Raw genomic sequence first — 14,929 nt, forward strand, 5'->3', positions numbered from 1 at the left:
TGGGGAGACTTTCCATTTGCGATGGAATGTCCCCTCGGAAGGTTTCCTGGCTCCCCGCAAGAACTACATAATCTCGAGGGCGCTGCTGTCCAACGACTAAACGATCTAGATATCCGGCCATAGGCTTAGTTACTTTAGTAACTGCTCATATAGAACTTAATTTATTCCTCATTTTATTCACCATTTGTATTGCGTGTTTTTAAAATAACTTACTGTCCCAATATCCTATATGTTATAAACTTTTATACATTGTTTTTGTGATTTTTTTGCAACAATGCTGCATTCTGCTATGCCATATGGAATAAATAAATGGGGAGACTGTGCGTTCTAGACTCAATTTAGGCATGATGCTAGCTGGGTGACTTGGGGCCAGTCACTCTCTCTCAGCCCTAGGAGGGAGGCAATGGCAAACCACTTCTGAAAGTTTTGCCCAGAAAGGACCGCAAGGACCAGTCCGGGCCGTTCCCAGAAGTCAACACGCACCAAACTTCCAAACTGGAGGGTGGAAGTTGCTTCTCTGCAAGTGATTTTGTTATTCATCCTTTGACGCCAGGCAGCACGGCCTTCGGTGGGACGCCAAACCCTTCTGGGATGGATTCTACTAAACCTGCAGACTCGCTGCTCTCCACTGAGTGGGCCACCATGAAGAAGAAGGAGGAAGCCACCGTAAGTCTGCTAAATCCGGATTTTTCAAACTGTTTGGTGGAACCCTAGGGTTCCTCAAGGATTGATGGATTCCTGGAGAGACTCAGGAAAAAGGAAAGTCCACTCAAACACAGCCAGTTTTCTATCATTAGAGCTTTGTGTCTTGATCCAAGGTTCCTAGATTTATTTTCCTGTTCACTAGCAGGTTCCACAGGCTGGAAAAGTGTGAAAACCCTCGTCTTGGGGAGCTCAGGGATCTGAAATGGGGAAGTAAACGGAAGCAGTTCCTGCAAGTGGAAATGAGGGAGCTATTCTAGGATGGGAGCTAAACTCCTGTCTAAGCTATTCTAGGATGGGAGCAGAAGCGAGAAATCCTGGGATATAATTATTCTGCTCTGGTTGTATCCCATTTGGAAAAGTGCATCTCGTTCTGGACATCCTAGTTCAAAAATGGATGGTGGCAAATCGGAGTGAATCAGAGGAGGGGTACAGGGTGGTGAGGGGTGCCAAGCCTCATGGTGAACTGTTAAAGGGTCTGGATGGGTCTGGCCCGGTGTTTCTCAACTTTGGCCCCTTGAAGATGTGTGGACTTCAACTCCCAGAGTTCCTCTTCAAACAGAGGGTGGATGGTCATCTGTCAGGGGTGAAATGACTCTAGTCATTGACTCTGTGAAATGACTCTAGTCAAATTCCTAGTGTTCTCCCCACCAGAGTGGGAGGACTGAAGGCTGGGATGTGACTGAATGCGGAACGGGGTTAGAGACGGCGCCTTGTTTCTTTTTCTTTAAACAATGGAAACTTTTAAAAAATGTTCTCTGTCATCTTTTCAGAGGTTGCTGTGCCACGGGTTGCCCCCGACTCCCAAAGTTCATGTGAGTTTCATTTCCATTTTCCCCTGCCAGTAGGAATCCCTTGGATTGACATTTTAACACAAGTCAATCTTCTTGGTACTTCCCAAATGAATCTCTGAATTGGAGTCCAACCATCTGCCGGCTTTTTCGCCCAGTTAATCTTGCAGTGGAAAGGCAGGCCAAAAACCAGTGTATTGGTAAGGGAGAAATGGATACTAATTTAAAAAAAAAGTATGGTTCAGGAAACGGGCTAAAGTGTGTTATTTAAGGACAGTGGTATATATTTCAGTGGCTATGAGTTTCTGTGGTGTGTGCCAAAAAAACAAGTTGTAAAATGTGAAAATAGGCTGGAATGAACTTCTGTGTGGGAGAATGCAGGTGGGCGTGTTTATAAATTTCCTGCATGCAAACTGCGAAAAAACAAGGCAGTTTTGCTCACTTAGAAGGGTGAGAAAAGTCTCAGAACTGTCTATGACTGTAATAAAGACTTGATTTGAAATCTAAAAATGGCGTAGAAAGTACTGAAGAAGCCTTGGCAATGGAGGAATAAACCCATTATTTCCTGCATCCCATACAGGTAGTCCTCATCTTACAACCATTCATATAGTGACCGTTTGAAGTTACGACGGCACTAAAAAAGTGACTTATGACTGGTCCTCGCACTTATGACCGTTGCAGTGTCCCTGCGGTCATGTGATCAAAATTCAGATGTTTAACAACCGGGATGTATTTACAATGGTTGCAGTGTCCCATGGTCACATAATCACCTTTGGGACCTTCCCAGCTGGCTTCCAACAAGCAAAGTCAATGGAGGAAGCCAGATCCACTTAATGACTGCTGTGATTCGCTTAATGTCTGCAGCAAAAAAGGTTGTAAAATCGAGCACGACTCATTTAATGACCACTTCACTTAGTGACAAGTTCCAGTCCCAATAGTGGTCATAAGTCAAGGACTCCCTGTATACCCCCCAGTATCCAAATATTCCACTTCTTCCTCTCCTAGATGGGTGCCTGTTTTTCCAAAGTTTTCAACGGCTGCCCACTGAAGATCAACTCAGCCACGACGTGGATCCACCCAGAAACACGAGGTAGACACTTATTTTCTTGTTGATTTGTGCAATTTCCGTCCCATCAGAAGATGGCATACGTAGCATCTGCCCCTCCCATTTTTCCCCACAAAATCAACCCTGCAGGGTAGGTTGGACTGAGAGGGAATTTATGGCCGAGAGGACGTTAGAACCTGGGTCTCCCCATTCCTAATCCATCTCCTTCTCTTTTTTTTGTCCTTGCCAGCCACGGCTTATAAACTGACCTCCTTTTTCTGGCTTTGCAGATCTGTATCTGGTCGTGGGAGCGGAGGAAGGCATTTACACCCTGAATCTTCATGAGCTGCATGAAGACACGATGGAGAAGGTGAGGCCTTCGCAGAGGAAGAAGAGGAAAGAATCAGCGGGATTCAGAGGGGTTCCTTGCTTGTTTGAGGGTGGCAAGCCATGACTAAGCCACCATGTAGCAGCCCAGTCCCTCTAGACCAGTGTTTCTCAACCGTGGGAACTTTAAGATGCGTGGACTTCAACTCCCAGAATTCTGGCTGGCTGGGGAATTCTGGGAGTTGAAGTCCACACATCTTAAAGTCCTCAGAGTTGACAAACAGTTCCAGACCGTTCACCATTCTCTGCATAAAGTGCAGTGGATTGGCCCAGATTTCTGACTCTCAGTAATTGAACAAGAACCTCTCCATTGCTTGAAAGGCTCTCATGTTTAGCGCATTGAGGCAGGGCACTGACTGTGGATTTCCGTAGACTGAAATTAACATGACGGACCGATGCTTTCTCCCTTCCTCCCCTTCTCTCCCTTCTTTCTCTCCACCAGCTCCTTCCCCACAGATGCTCTTGGCTGTACTGTATTAACAACATGCTCCTGACTTTGGCAGGTGAGTCTCCAGGTGCACAGCTGTGCCTGGGAAATAAACTTCTTTTTCCTGTTTGGGACGACTTTCTGTCGCCCAATGATCCGCTTTGGGATGGCCAGAATATCTGAGGGCAGCGTGTCCTCACTCGGGACGCAGGGGTGTTGCAGTGGCCGGGGATGATGGAAGTTGGAGCCAGGTCAAATTTGGGAGCTCCTGGTTTAAAAGACTTGCAAAGGCCGCTGAGTTTGGTCCTGCTATGCTGCCTGTTCTCTGGGGTGGAGTCTTTGCTTTTCATGTGAAGGACCTCTGGCATCTTTCAGCATGGCCAGAAAGAAGGAAATTTGTCTAACTCAAGGTTTCCCAACCAGGGTTCTGTGGCACCCACCTTAGGGTTCTGCGAGAGGTGCCTAGGGGTTCCCTGGGAGATCACAATTTATTTTAAAAAATTATTTCCAATTTGGGCAACTTCACATTAAAGAGTTAAGTTTCATTCTTTATATTTAGTTTAAGATTACTGTGAATGTATATAGACCGGCCTACCCATGAAACGCATATCATAATTTTGTTACTTCCGGCCTACGTTAGAGCCTGAATGGTCAGGGGTTCCCTGAGGCCTGAAAAATATTTCAGGAGTTCCCTCAGGGTCAGAAAGTTGAGAAAGGCTGGTCTAACTTGTCTAAGGCAGATTTCCAGCTTAGTTACAGAACCTTTGCCAGCCCCAAAGACCAGGCATCTTTTAGAGCAGTGGCTCTTAAACATTTTGACCCAATTACCCCTTTTCCCAGTCTTGAATAATGTCATTACCCCAGGAAAAAAGCAGACCCTGTTTTATACAGGTGTCTCAGCAGCAACAGTGTCAAACTGGATCCCCGACTCACAAACAAGCAATTACAAATTGCTCCATTACCCCCAGGACCCCCCGTTTAAGAACCACTGTTTCAGAGATTTGAAGTTCAGCTCCCAGGATTCTCTGCAAGGACCATACTGGCTGGGGAATTCTGGGAATCGAAGTCCGCCACAGCAGGGGGATGTCCAGTTCGTGAAAACCTGGTCTTGACTTTGAACCCCAGGCAGCCACTCTAGAGATTTCAAGTAGAGATGCTGTGGTGGGGATTTCAAAGCTGCTGGTGATTCCTGGTTTCATATCACATTGTGGCTGAAACCGAATCATGGCTCTGTGCAATGCAGGGTGAGTGGGAGGAGGGTTTCAATAGGAAAAAGCATAATGTTTTCAGTTGCTTCAGTCCAAGCCAAAGTTGGAAAGGCATAAAGAGAGGAAGTGAGTTTAGGAGACTGATCACGTAGGCAGCTGGCTAGGAGGAGGAGGATCCGAGGCCGTGCACGCGAGAAGGAGGGTCTCTGATTCATCCCCTCCTGTCCAGACTCATCCCTGCTTCTCGTTGCAGGAAAGTCCCCCCAGATCTCCTCGCACAACCTCTTGGGTCTTTTCGAGCAACGTCGGCAGCTGCAAAAGCGGCCGGTTCCTCTTTCCATTGCCACCAACCGACTGACGGAGCGGATCATCCCCAGGTGGGGAGAGGTGAGGGGGAGGAGGGGCCAGAGGTCCCTAAGGAAGCCAGAAGGGGGGACGAGGACCCTTTGGGGGGGTGGCAAAGGGCTGCAATCTTTCAACACCTGCCTCTTCGATTGGATTGCAGGGTTGAGATAAGCCCTGTCTCTTCCACGCTGTGTAATGGCACGTGGGAATGACCTTGGGAGAGAGAGGGAAGAGCCCGGGCCAGGGCAACGGTGGGATAAGAGGCAGCTGAGCCTGCAGAAGGAATGGGGGTGTGGCAACCGTCTCAGAAGGGACCCTCCCTAGTTCCTTGGGCTGCAAAGGCGAGGGCGGGGGAGAAGGACTTTCAGACTTGCAAGATTCTGCTAATGGAGCCTTACAATGAAGTAGAATTAGTTCATCTGGGCATGCTTCCTGTCTGGACTACCTTGCAAGGCTGACACACTGTTTTGGATAAAGGCAGATGGCTAAGAAACGAAACCGAGCTGAACAGTGTCAGGAGCTGTACAAAAGTCATCCCTTAATTCTGCCCACTGGTGGACCTTTGAGGAATGGGAGGGATTTGGTCTGAGGATGTGTTTCTGGGCTGGCCCAAGATTTCTGGGACAACTCTGCGTTTAGCCCATCATGATAATCCAAGACTGATTTGAGGAGAGCTCAGCAGTTTTTGCAAGCTCTCACTTTTTATGCCCGCTGCTCAGAAATCACTAGAATTGCACGAGGCCAGCAAATCTATTTTAAAAAATATTCTTTACAGGTAGTCCTCACTTAATGACCACAATTGGGACCAGAATTTCAGTTGCTAAGTGAAGCAGTCTGCTTAGCTTTTTTGAGATAAGACACGGTTAGCTAGATATTGCCACCCAGCTCAGGAGACAAATTTAATAAAGAATAATTTTAAAGCATTAGTATACACGTACTCTGCTCCAAATGCAAATTGGAAAAATAAGCATTCTAGGAATCAACGAGTACCAATGCAAGTCTTAATTAACACTTAAGTGAAAGTGAGGGATCTGCTAAATTTTAAAAGAGATGACACTGCAAATATATATCACCCCCCCATCTTAAAACATTTTCCTTTTGCGGCAGGAAGTTTGCACTGTCAGCCAAGATAGCAGACACCAAAGGATGCCTTAAGTGTCAAGTGGGTGAGTGGCTACCTCTCCTTCTGGCCAGCAGACTTTACATCTTCCTTGAATTTTGGGGGAGATGGGCGGTAATAGAAATATGAATAATAAATAAATAAATAAAATAAAAAAATTGCCTCCAAAATCTTGCTGCACCTTTCCCCAACCTGGGCAACTTTCAGAGCTGTGCTGTTCGACTCCCAGAATTCCCCAGCTGGCCCCAGCATGGCCCTTGCTGAGAATTCTGGGAAGGTGGCCTTTCAGGCATATGAACTTCAATTCCCAGAATTCCTCGGCTGGCATAGACATTGCTGAGAATTCTGGGAGGTGAACTTCATACCTTTGGAGACTGGACAAGTTAGGGTAGACAGCCTTACAAAAAGTCATTGGGAGGGACTAGAATTCAGCCCCTGCTTTGCAAAGAAGATGCCCTGGGATTGATCTGGGTCATTTCTGTGCCTGGAGGAGTATGAAAAGTGGCATTATGGGACCAAGACTTGACTTGCAATATATCAAGTTATCTTGTGCCTGTTTAAACTACCCTTTTAATAGAAAATCACGATGACATGAACCTTATTGATCTTCAAGAGAAGATCCATGGCATGTGGTAGAGTATTTCTTTTGTGGGCAAAAAAAAGGTAGGCAGTTCTCCTACAGACGCAAGGGTTGGAAGTGTGTTTGATGAGGGTGCCAGTGTGCCCCGTGCTTGGAACTCAGCAGACCTTTAATTGTTAAATACTGCAGAATACTCATAAAGTTACTTAGCTCAGTGTTTCTCTACTTCAACAACTTTAAGATGTGTGGACTTCAACTCCCAGAATTCTGGCTGAGGGATTCTGGGAGTTGAAGTCCACCTGTCTTATAGTTGCCGAAGTTCAGAAACACTGACTTAACTGACTATTTAATGGGGACTCGCTAAGAAGGATTCCCACAAAGGAACTACGAGTGTTAAATTTGGGGCTTCCCAACTGCTCTGCATTAGCTCTGGAAGATTCCCCTGGAAAAAAGGCTCCTGGAATTGGGCACACACCAACCAGGATCTGCTTTTCAGAAGCTCTTCTGGATGCAGCAGCGAAAAGGGAGACCAGCTCTCGAGAACAGGGCCAGGCGGGCAGTTGGTGGCTAATCCCTCTGTTTTTTAATTCCAGTCCGAAATCCTTACTCAGGAAATACCTTTCTTTGTGCTGCGCTGCCTTCCAGCCTGGCCCTCCTACAGTGGTACGAACCTTTGCAGAAATTTATGCTACTGAAGGTAAGTGTGTGGCCGCAAGCGGTGGGAACCTTTTTTTCATTCTAGGAGCGCTCAAGTTCAGCTGGCCGGTCACCATCTTTTCTCTCTCTCTCTTGTTTTTTACCAGCACGTCCCCGTGCTGCTACCCAACCCCCTCTCCCTCTTTGAGCTGCTGGTAGTCGAGACAGAGGAATACCCACAAGTGTGCTTCAGCGTCACTGGCAGCGATCAGCCAGGGGCAGAGCTGCATTTCAGCATCCTCTCGCTCAGCACCGGCCACAGCACCTCAAGCCCTTCCAGTAAGAAAGGATATTTCGCACGGGAGTCAAAAAATGTGTTCATGGAGAACCAGGTTGTAGAATCTCTTTCCTCCATTTTAAGACCTACGTTGAATGATTTGGTGCCAGAGACAGACAGATGCCCTGAAAATGACCATTGATGGTAAGGATAGAGGATGTAATACAGGTAGTCCTCGCTTAATGACCGTTCATTTAACGACAGTTTGGAGATTCAGTGGGGCTAAAAAAGGTTACTTGGGACCCACCCTCGAAGTTATGACAGTCACACCACCCCTGCGGTCATGTGATCGCAATTTGGGCACTTGGCAACTGGCTTGCATTTACAACCGTTTGCAGCGTTCCATGGTTACGTGATTGCAATTTGTGACCTTCCCAGCCGGCTTCCGACCCGAAAAATCAATTGGAAACAATTTATTCGCTTTGTGACCATCACAATTCACTTTATGACTGCTGCAAAATGGTCATGAAATCAGGCCTGGTGATGTGGCGCCTCGCTTAGAGACCAAAATTCCAGTCCCTATTGTGGTCGTTAACTGAGGACTACGTGTACGGTGTTTCCTAAGCTGAACCGTTTCCAGATGGGTGGCCTTCACTTCCCAACATTTCTCCAGCCAGCATGGCACATTGCTGAGAATTTTGGGAGTTGAAGGTCACCCTCCCAACTTGTGACTTCAGCGCCCAGAACTCCCCAGTCAGCATGACCATGGCTGAGAATTCTGGGAGTTGAAGGCCACACATCTGGAAGGGGCCCCATTTGGAAAACGCCAAGAGAAGGATCTGCCACCAAATCTTACATTGCTGTCTTCCCCAGTTAGAGTTGAAAGGGGCCATTGAGGCCACCAAGCCGAACCCCCGTTTGGTGCAGCAATCCAAGTTGAAGCATGTTGGACAAGCTGTCCAGCCACTGCTTGAACACATCTGTGAAGAAGAGGCCCCCACCTCTCTGAGTCATGCAACTGTTATCACTGGGAAGTTCATCCTAACTTTCAGCTGGAATCTGCTGTATCCTGTTCTCTGGGACTAGAGAAAACATTTTGACCTCCTTTGGTGTGTCGCGGTGGCGCTGCGGGTTAAACCGCTGAGCTGTCGATCGGAAGGTCGGCGGTTCGAAACCGCGCGGCGGGGTGAGCTCCCGTTGCTCGTCCCAGCTTCTGCACACCAAGCAGTTCGAAAACATGCAAATGTGAGTAGATTAATTGGTACCGCTTCGGCGGGAAGGTAACGGCGTTCCGTGAGTCATACTGGCCACATGACCCGGAAGTGTCCTATGGACAACGCCGGCTCCAAGGCTTTGAAACGGAGATGAGCACCGCCCCCTAGAGTCGGACACGACTGGACTTTACGTCAAGGGAAACCTTTACCTTTACCTTGGTGTGTCACCTCTCCCAAGTGAGCCACACCATGGCCATTTTCTGCTGACCACGCAGGCACTTAGTTGGGACCCTGCTTTAAATTGTCTTTTGGCCTCTCAGCTGTATTGGATTATAATTCCCAATCCCACTTTCCAGTTTTTTTTTTCCAACTGCCATTTAATAGCACTCCATGTCCCCAAGAGTCACTGAGGATCCTTGGGCCCCACTGGGGGAACATATTTGGGGGGAAGGCGGGTTCCCTTGGCCCTCTGACTTCTTTAAAATGGCTTGGCATTTCTGCACATTTCAGGTAGGTAAAGGTAAAGGTTTCCCTTGACGTAAAGTCCAGTCGTGTCCGACTCTAGGGGGCGGTGCTCATCTCCATTTCTAAGCCTTAGAGCCGGCGTTGTCCCTAGGGACACTTCTGGGTCATGTGGCCAGCATGACTCACGGAACGCCGTTACCTTCCCGCCGAAGCGGTACCAATTAATCTACTCACATTTGCATGTTTTCAAACTGCTTGGTGTGCAGGAGCTGGGACTAGCAACGGGAGCTCACCCCGCCGTGCGGTTTCGAACCGCCGACCTTCCGATCGACAGCTCAGCGGTTTAACCCGCAGCGCCACCGCGTCCCTATGAACATTTCAGGGGCCTCCCTAAATGTGCAGATTCCTCCCTGCCATTTCTTAATAAGCCTCATTAGGGCGAACCATTCTAGCATTCATTCTGCCCAGCCTTATGCTGTTAGAAGAAATAGTTCAGCTCATTAAATCAGTGCAATCCTGTGTAACATTTGGAAGATTGGTTTGAGCAAAGAGGCACAGCAGAATGAATGAATGAATGAATGAGCTGTCCGTTTTTACTCCTTTCTCTCTTCCTTCAAGGAATTTGGCACAGCACATCCGTGCAAAGTGGGGCCTTTCCCACTCATCTTTCACTCTCCAGCAATTCAACCACTGAATGAGCATCTTTGAATTTCCCCAGGAAAAATGGGCATCAGATTTTTTGGCAGCTGCTGAAAACCCAAAGTGACTCTTTCCCAGCACGAGTCTCCCACAATACCTTTAGCAAGGCTGACTGAGATGAAAGAGAGAGAACCCTACAGGAATCCCCACAACTGACTTCTTTCCCATTGAAACCAATATAGCCTTATGTACATTAATTTGACAGCAGCTACAAGTTTATTTACAGTTTTTAATTGTTCTGTTTATTGTTTATTATGGGTTTTACGATTTTATGAGTGTTTTATCTCTCACAGTGTAAGCCAGTGTTTCTCAACCTTAACAACTTCAAGACAGGTGGACTCCAACTCTCAGAATTCCTCAGCCAGCAAGGCTGGCTGGGGAATCCTGGGAGTTGAAGTCCACCCATCTTAAAGTGGCCGAGGTTGAGAAACAGCAAGGCTGGTTGGGGAATCCTGGGAGTTGAAGTCCACCCATCTTAAAGTGGCCGAGGTTGAGAAACAGCAAGGCTGGCTGGGGAATCCTGGGAGTTGAAGTCCACCCATCTTAAAGTGGCCGAGGTTGAGAAACAGCAAGGCTGGCTGGGGAATCCTGGGAGTTGAAGTCCACCCATCTTAAAGTGGCCGAGGTTGAGAAACAGCAAGGCTGGCTGGGGAATCCTGGGAGTTGAAGTCCACCCATCTTAAAGTGGCTAAGGTTGAGAAACACTGCTGTAAGTGTTTTCCACTGCTAGAAGTGAAAGAGGAGGCAGCATATACATTTAAGTGAGTAACTAAATGGAAAAGCGAAAATAAAATAGGGTAGACACTTTCTGATTTGCTTTCTAACAGCCTTTCTACAGTTCAGCAAGGAGACAGGTCTCCTCGCTGACTCATTCGTTCGTGATAATCTCCTGAATCTTTTATTGATCTGGGAAGCAACTTAAACACCAGCTTTTTGCTTACATACCCAAACCAAGATTCGTATCTCGGCCTCTGTTTCTCTCCCGTTGTAGGACGTCCCCTTGTCCTGGCCAGCCACGTCACGCAGATGGACCGAGACACTGTCCTCGTTTGTTTTGAGCGTAAGTTCTTGTCAATTTTTTTCTCTCCCGATCCTTGGATTGCATCTTTGTCCTTCAAAGGCCTTCTCTTCTTCCCCAGGCTGTGTCCGGGTCGTGAATCTCCGTGGGACGCCACAGGGAGCATTTGCCCCCGAACTTGTGTTCAATTTCCCCATCGAAACCATTGGTACGTAAGGATACGAGGAAATTCCCCGGCGCGGGGAATCCCTGTGAGGTCTTGGCACCTTGAGCATCTCCTTGGAATTGTTTCAGGGATTCTTGGCCAAAAAGCCCTCCATAAAAGTGTTTCCTTGAGTGATTTACCTCCTCTTTAGAGTGGTTCAAACCTCCTTTTTTGGATCCTTTAAAAAAATTAATTTGATTAATATAATTTTTAAAAAACTGAATGCAACAGAGAAAATACAAAAACCGTCCCCAGTGGATCAGAATCAGTATTGTGTTGATATGATCCACCATAAATGACTCTGTTGTTAGGATAGTATCATTTACAGTAGCTTAATAAAGTTATTGTGCTAAACTAATTAACCAAAGGAAAGTATAAATACATACAACAGTGAATGAAATAATGTAACTTCAAAGTGAATAATCACAGTAATAAGGAGGGAAAAAGGGTCCTGGAAAGTTATGTTACGTATAGAACACCTCCAGAAAATTTGACCGTATATCTCAAAAGTATTCTTCCTTATCCTTTGGTTAAAAAAACAAAATAAAACGTAGGCACGCAATACGTATCAGTTTTCTGGATCTTGGGTGACGGGCAAGCCAGGTCCATGAGCCACATTGTCGGCCCTTTGAGGTAGGCCAAGTCAGGAAGCAGACATTGCAAGGGTCACAGGGATGCTGCTGTATCGTTGTAGGATATCCTAACAGAACAGAAATTTGAAAACCTGCCAGCATTTTTTGCTGCCCCCCCTTATACCGAAGAGAATCGAGACGGGGTTATCTTTCTCATGCTTCCCACTTTCCCAGGAGTGAGTTCCTGTTTTACCTCTTAACGGCTCCTGCATTCCTTCCCAAGGTCATCTCTACGTTCATTTATATGAAAGGAATTCCTAGCACCCTCTTGCGACCCCTGGAATCCTCTTGGGTTGGCAGGGCTGGAATGGGGATTAAGACCTTAAGACCTCTGTTAAAAGCCCCCCACCCAAAGGGTCAGGAAGAGGTGGACCTAAACACCCCTGTGATGTCACATCACTGGCCATGAATAAGCAGTGACAGTCCAGCAAGGACTTTTACCTCCTATAGCAGGATCTATCAGTCATGCCATCCTAAGCAATCTGCTCACCTACCATCTGCTATTAAGAACACTCAGTTTAGGACCTTCAACATGCAGAATTAGAAGCTCCAGTATTGAGATAATGCCCCCTTCCCATCCTGGAAGAATAGAAAAAAAATATCCTGATTGGTTCAAATGGGGTGGCGTTACTCTGACCAGCTTTGTGGTTTCATAGAATCGTCGAGTTGGGAGGTGCATTAGAGGTCATCCAGTCTATCCCTCTGCTCTGGGCAGGCCCTGTTAGAGTATCTTGAAATGGTGGAAGAAAGGAGATTTCTTCTCCTGTGACCTTACCTGTTGGACTGGAGATGGGAGCAATTGCCGTTGTTGGTACAGCAGAGTCTCTGGAGGCCAGCTTCTGCAAACCACACAACAGAGAATATACACATCAAATCCAATCTTCATTATAACGGGAGAGAATATAGAGAATTCTAGGCCTCTGTTTTTTTGCTTGGGCATACTGTAAAGATAAAAATGTCATGAAGCCACGATCGGCTCCTGAGGACTTCAGAGACTCACTGATAGAGATTTCTTGGCAACAGTACGGCAGTGGTTTGCAGCTGCCTTTATCTGGGGCGGTTTTTGACTTTCCAATCTGTGTGATTTCCTAGTGGTCCCCCATCCAAGTACTAACCAGATACTATCTCCACTTGGAATTTTTCTAAATCAGTTTTGGCTGCCAGATGCTGAAAACAGAGGGAAAAAATTCTCAACTGAGAATGATCCCTGGTGAATTTAGAGACACGTTTATTAAGTTTTCTTGGCAATACTGTAGTATAGAAGTGGTTCACCACTGAGATTGTTTTGGACTTTCCAGCCTAGCCTAGACCCTGGTGGTCTCCCATCCAAAGACTGCTTGGCTTCCTAGCACAGACAAGCCACCTTCTAATGAAGTCTCTTCTCTGCCACCCTACAGTGTGCCTTCAAGACAGCGTCTTGGCTTTCTGGAAACATGGCATGCAAGGCCGAAGCCTGGAATCCAGTGAGGTGAGTGAAGCCAGCCACGCGCAAAGGATGCCTTTTGCCATCACATCTCCTGTCTCATGGTCTGCAAAGCAAACCCTTTCATGCAAACCTGCAGATGTGGAATCTAACTTCTGAAAGCATGAACAGCAGCCACTTAGAATTATTCCAGATTGTGCTGTATATCTTCATTTGCACCATTTAGGGAGAAATATCTTGCCACCCATACAGGAAAAAGGCAAAAAGATCAATCTGAAATCTTGTCGGCTTGTTTTCCTAAGATAAATGCTGCATCCCTCCACGTGGCCTTGTGGTTAGAGTGGGGATCCTGAATTATTTTGGGAATGGGTGCCAGCACATGATTTGGGGCCATGATTTCAGAGCAAAACTATGAAATATGTTTTTTTTCCCTCATGGTATCTCATGGGACAATACAGATCCTTCAAGATTTAGCGATCGCTAAATCTTTAAAATGGGTTTTAAACGTTTTTAAAAATAGTTTTTCAAATCTTTCGTGAAAAAAAAGGTCCGAGAATCCATGCGGCTCTGAAATGCTTGTTTTGTTTTGCTCAGCTATTCTCTCTCAACTCAACTCCCTCACAGGACTGTTGCAAGGATGGAGAGGGGAAGACAGAATTATGTGGAATCCCTGTTATTAGTTTGAACGATGAGGCATATATGTTAATACCATATAACAAACAGGACAATTTGTCATATTATAAAGGAGGAATTCCATTCGCTCTGTTCTTTTTTTCCAGAGAAGTTTGGATTGACTCCCACCGTGAGAACAAAGCAAAAATGTTAGGGCTGGTGCACACAATATACAGGTAGTCCTCGCTTAACAACCATTCATTTAGTGACAGTTCAGACTTACAGCGGTGATGGAAAAAAAAACTTATGACCGGTCCTCACAGTTATCACCATTGTAGCATCCCCACGGTCATGTGATCACAATTTGGGCACTTGGCAACCAGTTCGCATTTATGACCATCACAGCATCCTGTGATGAACTGTGTGATTCACTTAATATCTGCATGGTTCACTTAACACCTGTGGCAATTTTGCTTAATGACTGCTGCAAAAAAGGTCATAAAATGGTTCAGATTCGTTTAATGACTGCTTCGCTTAATGACCAAAATTATGGTCCCACTTGGGGTCATTAAGTGAGGACTACCTGTAGTCAGCTCAGATCAACAAACAGAATTGCTGTGTCCACGGGACGTGCAGTGCTGAAACAACCAAATCATGTTATAGCTTCAGCTGATAGTCTGATTCTTTCAACATGCTGAGACAGGGTGTGAGTTCCCACAACACGTTGACCCACAAATCATTCGGACTCAGCCTCCTGTGTTACGAAGACCCAACCAAAGGGCCTTAGAGGGTCAATGAGGATTGTATGGTTTGGGAATTTGCTGCTCAATCGTTTTGCTCCCCAACAGGTGACACAGGAGGTCACAGATGAATCCAGGGTGTTCCGGGTCTTGGGTGCTCACAGGTGAGTAACTGATGAAGAGGTCTCTAATTTGCAAACACCCCCATCACTCCCACTCCCACAACCCATATCCATGACAGTTCCCTATTTCACATTTGAAACAAGGGAAGCCGTTTCACATTTGAATTAGAAATATTCCAGCCACCGCAGGAGCAGTCTGTTGTTGCCCTGGCTACAGGTAGTCCTCGCTTAGTGATGGTTTGGACTTACGACAATGCTGGAAACAACTACTTACGAACACT

General features: G+C 46.5%; 1 protein-coding gene across 1 annotated transcript in view; it reads left to right on the plus strand.

The window, feature by feature from the left end:
- MAP4K2 (mitogen-activated protein kinase kinase kinase kinase 2) overlaps positions 1-14,929 on the plus strand; it is a 58,541-nt gene that overhangs the window by 40,334 nt on the left and 3,278 nt on the right. Inside the window, exons 19-31 of the mRNA XM_063317129.1 lie at positions 554-666; positions 1,476-1,517; positions 2,499-2,583; positions 2,829-2,908; positions 3,368-3,428; positions 4,814-4,937; positions 6,013-6,071; positions 7,199-7,302; positions 7,409-7,580; positions 10,888-10,956; positions 11,036-11,122; positions 13,149-13,219; positions 14,635-14,690. Of these exons, the coding sequence (XP_063173199.1) occupies positions 554-666; positions 1,476-1,517; positions 2,499-2,583; positions 2,829-2,908; positions 3,368-3,428; positions 4,814-4,937; positions 6,013-6,071; positions 7,199-7,302; positions 7,409-7,580; positions 10,888-10,956; positions 11,036-11,122; positions 13,149-13,219; positions 14,635-14,690 (1,123 nt within the window). The remainder of the gene's footprint in view (positions 1-553; positions 667-1,475; positions 1,518-2,498; positions 2,584-2,828; positions 2,909-3,367; positions 3,429-4,813; positions 4,938-6,012; positions 6,072-7,198; positions 7,303-7,408; positions 7,581-10,887; positions 10,957-11,035; positions 11,123-13,148; positions 13,220-14,634; positions 14,691-14,929) is intronic.

Source organism: Candoia aspera, chromosome 17 (assembly GCF_035149785.1).
Source record: "Candoia aspera isolate rCanAsp1 chromosome 17, rCanAsp1.hap2, whole genome shotgun sequence".
In the NCBI taxonomy this organism is placed as follows: Eukaryota; Metazoa; Chordata; class Lepidosauria; order Squamata; family Boidae; genus Candoia; species Candoia aspera.